Source organism: Haplochromis burtoni, unplaced genomic scaffold, assembly GCF_018398535.1.
Source record: "Haplochromis burtoni strain Fernald_Lab_line unplaced genomic scaffold, NCSU_Asbu1 Contig_245, whole genome shotgun sequence".
NCBI classification, from domain to species: Eukaryota; Metazoa; Chordata; class Actinopteri; order Cichliformes; family Cichlidae; genus Haplochromis; species Haplochromis burtoni.
The window spans coordinates 461,731-470,791 of record NW_024582606.1 but is presented as its reverse complement, the minus strand read 5'-3'; the positions used below and the strand labels follow the sequence as shown (position 1 = coordinate 470,791).

Genomic DNA, 9,061 nt, shown 5'->3' with positions numbered 1-9,061 from the left:
CACACACACACACACACACACACACACACACACACACACACACACACACAGCCGAGTGACATTTCCATGAACAAAAGGCCTGAGGTTTGGATTGGTTTGGCTTTAAAAAAAAAGAAAAAAAAAAAGGATGAAACCTTTAAGATAAACAAGCTCTAATTTCATTTTCTATTTTTTTTTGTTCATTTTCTCTCTACAGTATCAGACTACACATGCAAGACACACAACTAAGTGCAACTGAGTGAAATGTTTATTTTTTCTCATTTAATTGAATCATTCCCTATAGGTTTGAACTGAGGTATGCATCCTAACGGTTTTCTCATGCTGTTATCTTTAGTAATGTCAAGCTACACATGCTGAGAATGATCTAACCGACCGGCACTTTTCCCTCCTTTCTGAATACCAAACAAACCAGCCGGTTGACTGGGGGGTGGGGGGTTGTGGATGAGCTCGGCCCCTGTTCTCACGGTCCTGAGCCTGGATGTAACTGACCCATCCCACAGCTGCCTTGATATTAAATACATTTTCTGGAAGCCACAGATTGCCCTTTTTCCTTTTTAGCTAATGAGCGGTGAAGTTAGAGGAAAAAAAATTATAATAACAATAACAATAACTGCCATAAAGTACCTTGTACCCAGCTTATTAGTTGACAGGAGTGTTTTTTAATATAAAAAGTAATAAGTTGACAGAAACTAAACACAATCATGAAGTCTTGCCAATCTCAACAAAAATCCCTAAAAAAAAAAAAAAAAGTGGCATACAATCATTTTAAATGATACACACAGGTAAAGGAATAAAAGAAGAGAAACACTGAATCATTTGTGTGGTCCAGTTGAAGCACAGAATCCATTTCACATTGTTCTCTGCAAAGCTTTTCCCATTTAACCGGTATATGTTTTATCTACATACGCTCTAATGTTGCATGTGTCATCTGCTCCCTTTTCCCAGCTCACTGGCCCAAAGATAAGAAGTTTCCCTAGTTTGGTCATCGTGTAGTCAGACTGTCGGTGCCTCCCGTTCAGATTTGGTCACTGCAAAACCTCGATGCAGCTCCACCCCTTTGGTTTTTTTGTTTGTTTGCTGTTTTTTTAATAACAATGAATGAAAACACCAGTGCGAGGAGCGTTTTTTTTCCTCCCCCCCCTTCGATTCAATCTGCCGCCGGCTACACCGCCGCTACCGAAAGAACGGAGGAGAGATATTTGGCCTGATCTGCTATTGCATGGAAAACACATCACTGACTTTGTAGTTTATCTTTGGTAGGCACAGAATGATATTAATACAAATCAACAACAACATTAACAAAAGTAAAAAGCCAAATAAACATCAAATAATACCAAAACTAATAATAAATAAAAAGATTAAAAGTGGTTGATTGCAGTCTTGAAATTCAGCATGTCTAAAATGTAACTTCTCAGCAAAGCTGGAAGTTTTTCCCGTGGATTCCCACCAGACTTTTGTTGGGCGACACCGAACGTCGAAGCATCCACCTTCGCATAAAATGGTATGTGCTGTATGTTTGGGCCCTTTTACGATGACTGTCAAATGCTGGAATGTGCAACGCTTATTGCAGGTCTTGGGGATTTGTTCCCTTAATGAAAGAAAATGAGCCGTTCGTCCGGTGTGCAATTATTAACACTCGAAACTTAAAACTAGTCATGCGCGTGATACAAATAAAACTACAGGGAATGCACGTTTATCTCCGAGCCCTGAATGAAATTACAGCTTGGAAAAAAAGGGGGGAAAAGCAGACACGTTTGATTAACAATGACAGTTGTGTTCAGGAATCACAATTAGTTGGTCTAAATCATTATCTCGCTGGTGCACACCTGACATTTTCATTTTGCTTTAAAAAACCCAGAGCTTGTAAGTGATCAGAAATTCTGTTGCAGCTCAGCATGCTCGGCCGTGAGGGGGCTGTTTTAAAGTATAATTTCATAAGGATAAATCATAACCTGCATGATTTCTCTGTCATTCATTCGCATCTTAAATTAAACTTCATTGATGCGTGGAGAGAGCCTTCATTATGAGTAGTGCATTGCCAATGGACTTCATGAGCAGGAGGGGGGTCTGGTTGGGGTGGGGTGGAGTGGGGGGCGGGCTACACATCAGAGTGGTGGTTTTTTTTGTGTGTGGCAAGATTGAGGAATAAATGACAGAAAAATACTAGTTGGTATGCGACATTCTGCTTCATGCGAGTGTGTTTAAAGAAATGATAAACATTCATCATTAAGTGCTGACCACACAGAATCTCCACAGCATGGGCATGAGGTCTGATCAGTTCAAAGAAACAATAACAAAAACAAAAAGACATCTAGAACAGCACTGAATGATGGAGAAGACACATTATGTTATATTTCATAACTTTTTAAACCCCCCCCCTCCCCAAAAAAACACAAACCAAAAGCACAAAAACAACCCTCCCGCCGTAGAAGGGATTAAACCAATGAGAAGTGTTGAAGGCAGTGACAATGAACAGAAGTCCGCACTCGCGCTCTCTCTCGCACGTACACACATACACACGGTGTAAATTAAACGTCAGTCATTCTCCCTCTCTTTCTTTTCAGTTTCTGGTCAGATGTGTGTCTGAGAGAGGGAATTGGGGGGGGAGCGTGGGGGAGGGTGGAGAGGGAGACAAACACCTCCCCCCTCCTCTTCTGCAGTCCGTTGAGTGCAGTCCGTCCTGGCTGCGTGGCAAGGGTTATCCCATAGCACGGACACGTTGCACCCCCCCCGTACCAAAAAAAAAAAAAATACAGTCTGTCCGACAGATGAGTAGAAACGAAGTTTGTTTTCACGTTTTAAGCGCTACTTAAATCAAAAGTAGAAAGGAATCGGAGGGAAAAAAGAGCCCTCATGTGGGGGCATCATCTGTGTTTTCTCATATGTGTTCTTGCTATGTATTTTAATGGCACTAAAAAAAAGTCAACTTGGAGACATTTGCGAGCTGTCATCAGTGGCTGAGACTGCAGTTCAGTGTTTGTTATCTGCAGAGCGTTTCTGTCTCCCGAATGACCCGGACTGCCTCGGCCTCTGAGGCTGGGGAGGGAGGTGGGCGGCGCTAGCCTTACAGCATGTCGTCGTGGCCCTGCTCGTCATCGTAATCTCTGTGGTGATCGAAATCCGGACTGTGATTGGCAGTCGTTACCAGGGAGAGGGGCCCGTCGTGGTCTTCGGGGTCCAGTGGTTCCTCCTTAACGCTGATGTGATGCCTGGAGGAGAAGGAGAAGAGGAGAAAAACTTACAGTCTGCTATCCTTAACTTTCCTCCGTATTCTTTTCCAACCTTTCACACAATCGGGCCCAGGGTGATACGAGCTGTGCCGATTCTGTTTAGAAAGGAAGAGGCAGGGGAACAAAAACAAATGTCTGGCTTCAGCGAGGCTGTGAGTGGGAGCCTCACTGGCACTGTTGATAATTTCAGCTTTCTTTTGAGGTATTCCAATCCCGGCAAAGCTGCAGGCTTTTTATTTTCATGGCAACCGACAACAGGGTATTCACTTAGAATTGATAAATGAGGAAGATTAACAACGTGAGACGAGCAGAGGAGAGAATGGACTCTGCGGAGCGAGTGAGGCTGCCGTTGTCAGCCTCCTGGTGGCGGAGGATCAGCGGCGCGCTGTGTGTTCCTCTTCCTGCTCGTTAACATGCACAACCTGCGAGGCGGGTCTCCAGAGGACGACCCCGAGCCGGCTTCTATCATTAATCAACTTCAAGCAAACACAGCGACCAGACACCACCATACATGCTTTAAACTCCAGAATTAATGCATATTTTCAAGCAAGTGTCAATAAGGGAAGAAAAGCGCTGGCAGGAAAGGCGTGCGGGGAGAGCGGCACCGGCGCACTCGGCACAACACCGTGATAAGAAACAGAGCCCTTATGAGAATAATAACGCTGTCACTTGTAAACAAGGCAAAAACATGAGCGCCCGCCCCTCCAGCTCACAGCCTGGGCAAAAGAGCCACTAAAGAGATGAGATCTGCCAAATTTCTCATTACAGAAACAGAGCAGGAAGAAAGCACAGGGGGAGAGGAGGCCTGGCTGTGGCAGAGAGAGAGGGAAAAAAAACATTATGAGCAGCTGCAGGGGACTTGCCGCTCTAACCTGCGGTGCCAGGCTGCTGTAGCGGAGGTAGAGCGATGTCAGGATGAGGCGCCGGGCTCATTTACTACAACAACAAGGGACAACTGGCACATTCTTCATCACCACGGCCCACATTTGATTTATTCACACCAGGACGTCTTGTGTGATTTGCAGCTATTGTGATGGAAGCACTCGTATGCTAATGAGCTGACATATTTTGGTGTAAATTATAAAAAAGGGGGGAAAAGTAAAGTCAGCTTTTCTATCATTTTCACATCAAAGTAACTCCACAAGTGCTGTTGCCTCAGGTCTGACTCTGTGGCTGCGGGGCAGACATGAAATTGTTATTATTATGCCATTGAACTGCATGCTGATTCCACACTTTGCTTATAATTAGCCTTCTCTGGATGCCTGACTCTCATCTGGCTGTTTAAGAGAAGTGCTCTGGTTTCTTCACTGTGGTAAAAAAGCTGTGTCCTGTCAACCAGCAGCTCCCTGGCACATGTGGACAGCACATGTTACTACACAGCGGTGATGGACTCGCATTCGGACAGGGTAAGTCAGAGCAGTATAGAAAACCAGGGACTGAATTAACCGCAGCATTAAATGCTCCATCCACAGACGTAAAGAGACGTAAAGAGCCAGGTGTGTTTTGTTAATAAGAGAATAAAGTTCTTTAAAAGCAAAAGAACACAGTTTTAACTCGTTTTGTACTTGCACAAAGCTTATAGACATAATTACGAAGAAGGAGTCGTGAGCTTTGTCAGCCTAAAGATAGAAGCAGAGGGGTAGAGGGAGAGCAGGCTGCCTTTAGGCCAGCACACCCATCCTGTCTCTGCCTTTCCTGTTCCACAGCCATGCTCAGAGCTATGTTCACAGTGATTAAGGATGGCACTTTCCTCCATTTGGCCAGGAGCTTATTACTGCACCTTTTTTTGTTTTTAGGCAGAATTTCCCCCAAGCTCAGACATTTCAGGAGGCCATCCCTGAGTCTACCCCTGCTGCACATCGGTGGTCTGCCCCCACATCTGGAAACGATGCAGCGTGTGCTGTATTATTTTAGGCTTCAAACAACTTAGCAGACACTCCCATACAACAAGTGAACGGGGAGCTGCGGTTTCCAGGCCGACCACAACTTTCCTACATGAGAATCTTGGATGATGTCCTCCAGACTAATTATGCTTTTTGTGTTGTTTTTCTTTCAGAGGCGTTTCTAGATGTGTTGCGGCTCATGTTGCACTGTCGGAGCCAGCAGCTGTGTCACTCTGCGTGCTGGCATTTTGTAAATATTTTAACAAAGTGAAAGGGCCGATGATGGCGGGGCTCAGACAGACAGCAGGACGCATAAAGGAGAGTTCATAAACTCGCTGTTAAAATAACAGAGGGGCTCCGGTCTTCTCTTCCCGGCCGCTCTGGTGATGGAAGCTTTGAAAAGGTGGAGTTTCCTTTTCGGCAGGGAGGCCTGCCACAGCACTGGCCGTGACCCCACACGCCACCCCAATATCCCCCTCTCCACTTTATTTATTGTACCTCTGGCAATCCCTTCTGTTTGATCTATTGCTATGCATTAGGTCACTTTAGAGCCTTTTGGGTGGGCACTGGCACTACTTTTTGTCTATTTGAAGAGTTTTGGTCTCAGTGGAATAAGCAGCCCAAAAAAATTTTCCTCTCTCTTCACTTTTCTTACACAGACTGCGGTGAAGATAGAAAGCGCGTGTGCCACTCACATAGCTGGCAGGGGCGAGCGTCCCGGGCTGCTGTCACTGCCGTTGCTGTTTCCATGGTCCATTGCTCCATTCATCTCCTCACGGATGGCGTTGGCCAGGGAATTGAGGGTGGGACTTCCAATGGAAGCAGTAGTGTATAGAGGTATGTTGTTTTCTGCCATTGAAGCCTGAAAAGCAAAGCCCGAAGCATTAAATGTGAAACGGAAGCCAGTTGTCAGCACTTTCTCAGTTTCCCATCACTCTTTTATGCGAGTACATCATCCTAAAGACAAAGACTATGTGCATGTGACACAGTGAAACGCTTATTCCTTCCTGCCTTTCAAAGTTCTGAGCGAGGCAGCTTGAGATGAAGTCACTTCTTTTTTACCTGGAAGGCAGCAGAGAGGGTCGGACCATAGCCCAAGCTGGTCTGAATGTTCTTCACTAAGGCTGGACTTCTGCAAACAGAAAAATTCAATTACAACCACAGACTCGTGTCTCAGCTAGCATGCATTCCTCAGATACAGTATCTTATTTCATAAAAAGAAATCAATGCACTTTGTATAAGAACTTAACAAATTTACTGCTGTAGTAATGTGGATATTAAGGCTACAGTTCTAAGACGTTCAATCACTTGACAATACCACACAACTATCTCTAACACTTTGCATGTCATGGGAAGGAAGAACAGATTGATGGAGGCAGATCTTGTGGAAGCATGATGGATGACGAGCTTAACACAAAAAGCATGATGGCAACATTGAGGGGAGGTGGGGGGAGGGGGAGGGATGGAGGCATGCAAGTGGGGCGGGGACCACTGGAGTTTGCAGGGCAGGCGGAAGTGCTTACTGTACGAGCAGCTCGTCAAAGTTCTCATCAACGGCGTATTTCCGAGGGCGGCCTCGCTGTATGTGGCGACCGCGCTTAAACTCCTCATCATCAACAGTCCAAAAGGACCCAAACTCATCCTCTACTCTCACAAAGCACTTATGCAGGGAGAGGTTGGTGCGAATGGCACCCTGGGAAAGCAAACCAGCGGGAGGAGGGAGGCGACAGCCAGATGCAGATGCAGTGATCGACAGGAAAGACAGCGGACGGACAGACACACAGACACAGGGAGGAGGGGAGAGGGTGAGGATCAAAATGAAAATAAGCCATTGTGGGTTATGAGGCATCACCAAAAGGCTTCTAAAAGCATGAAGGGGAGGCACGCCAAAGCAAGCAGGGACTTTGGATGGTATGGCACACAGACAATGGAGATGGAGCAGCAGCAGCAGCAGTAGACTCTTCCCATCAGTCAGCGCTGAGACAGACGCTAGGCAGGGCTCAACAGGGCCAAACCTACCCACTGATCTTTTGAGGCCGTCTCTTTTGGAACTCTATTTCGTCCACTGTCCACACAGCCCCTTTTACGTTTTCTACCCGCACAAAACACTTGTGAAGACTAAGATTATGCCGGACTGCATTCTGCAGTTGATGTAAAAACAAAGAGAGAAAAAAAGGGTTTCTATCAGTACAGTAAACATGGCTGCATGGGAAGAAAAAATTCATTTCATAGTAGAAATATTGTGACAGGCTCTGGATGAAACTTGAATGAAAACAATAAATAAAGCAGAGGGTTACGGGCAGTAAATGGTCTGAAGTTTCAAATTACTTAAACAGCACATAAATATTTACTCATTTCCATGGCGATACTCTTAAGACATCCCCTTTTTTCCCTTATCTTTTTAAAGCTGCCTCTTCTGATCAATCAGAACAAATTACACCAACAAAATATAGAAACTGAACATTTTAATCACTACTTTGTTACTGATGAGAAAACGTTAGGCTCATTCTGCGTCGGCATTTCCCATTACAAAGTGAGAAAGAAAAAAAGGGCTTTTCGAACATAAATCGAGGGTTCAGTCCAAATTATTCAGAAAGTCGACCTTTTTACAGGAGCTATGCTGAGTGCATGTGTATGTTCTAAATGTGTGTGCGGAGAGGAATCCAGTGTTTATAACACCAATGTGCCCCTATGGAAAGGCTGTCAGTATGTGTGGAAGGTGATGGGGGACGGGAGTGCAGCAGCATGGTGGTGTGTGTGTGAGCTGCTCTGTGGCTCAGAAAAGGCTTTCATTGCTTCATCACTGCCTTTCTCATTCAAATCTCACGTTCTCTGTCTCCAGTCATTACTGTTCTGTTGTTTTGTGTGTGTCTGTGTGAACGTGTGCTTGCGGCCTGGTGGAAAACAGAGTGTTCCCTTCTGAAGTGAGTGTGAGGGGCTCAGCCAGGAGTCATTGGCAGAGCACTGCTATGTTAAACTAATGCCACCCACCATCAGAATATCCACACACATTACAGGGTGACTGTTTTGAAAATTTTTTTTAATTTTTTTTACACAAATGCATATATTCCTCCCCTGGCCTGCTCTGTCTGGTTCACATGTTTGTTTAAAGGGTGGTTCATTTGAATCGAATAAGTAGGCTATTGTTATGTATTTGGATTAAGTTTTGTTTTTACATTTTATTATGCACGACTATCATTTAAGTCCACCTAACATCTACACAATGACTCTTTATTCTCCCGTGTTGGTTTAAAGACATTAGGAGGGATTAAAGAAAGAAAAAAAATTACCTTCCACGTTGCTGCGTTGCGCCTAAAATATGCAAACATTCGTGTGAACCAGTTGTAGATTTCGTTTAGTGTTAGCTGCTTTTCTGGAGATTCGAGGATTGCCTGGATGACAGAAACAAACATTTTCAGCTTTGCTCCCTTTACAATACATTTAATAATTCACAAAAGGCATGCAGGTTTGTGTGCGTTCTCCTGAAGAAACCCCCATAAAAAAACCAAACGAGAACCCGTCTATGTAAAGTGTTCCTAGAAGTGTAATGCACTTTTTATTCGAAACGGCAGATTTGAATATATTTTCTTTTGCGGGTGTAAATGAAGGGCAAGTGAAAACATTTCTCAGGCAGATTACAGGGCAGCAATTATGGACCGCTCAGATTAATTCCTGAGATCCCAGATTACTGCAGTCGAGCGATAATTGACTGGCCATCTTAAAACAGGTTCATCCCCACTGTTGTGTGAAATGAATTTGGTAATAATTACAGTCACTGAAATGCTTAATCAAACATTTTTGTCATGTGCGGCTGTGTTTTGAATCCTGAATGCATTCTTGCAGTCGTTTCGAGATGATTTATCTATTCTTCTGTCTAAATTGTGTTCACATGTAGCAAAACATGAACATTTTTTTCTTAACTGCTGAGTGTGTAGACAAAAGTTTCAG

The 9,061-nt window shown here is 44.5% G+C and overlaps 1 protein-coding gene across 18 annotated transcripts in view; it reads right to left on the bottom strand.

Annotated features, from left to right (window-relative positions):
• Positions 1-179: 179 nt before the first annotated feature.
• The window catches only part of foxp1b (forkhead box P1b), a 145,707-nt gene continuing 136,825 nt past the window's right edge, over positions 180-9,061 (bottom strand). For 17 of the 18 annotated variants that reach the window (XM_014340590.2, XM_042227142.1, XM_042227146.1 and 14 more), the window contains 5 exons: positions 8,404-8,505; positions 7,133-7,254; positions 6,176-6,245; positions 5,809-5,975; positions 180-3,209 (listed from right to left, as the gene is read on the bottom strand). In XM_014340590.2, coding sequence (XP_014196076.1) covers positions 3,065-3,209; positions 5,809-5,975; positions 6,176-6,245; positions 7,133-7,254; positions 8,404-8,505 — 606 coding nt within the window. In that variant the 3' untranslated portion in view covers positions 180-3,064. Of the gene's footprint in view, positions 3,210-5,808; positions 5,976-6,175; positions 6,246-7,132; positions 7,255-8,403; positions 8,506-9,061 lie in introns of those variants that run through there. The other variant, XM_014340595.2, reaches the window with a different exon arrangement.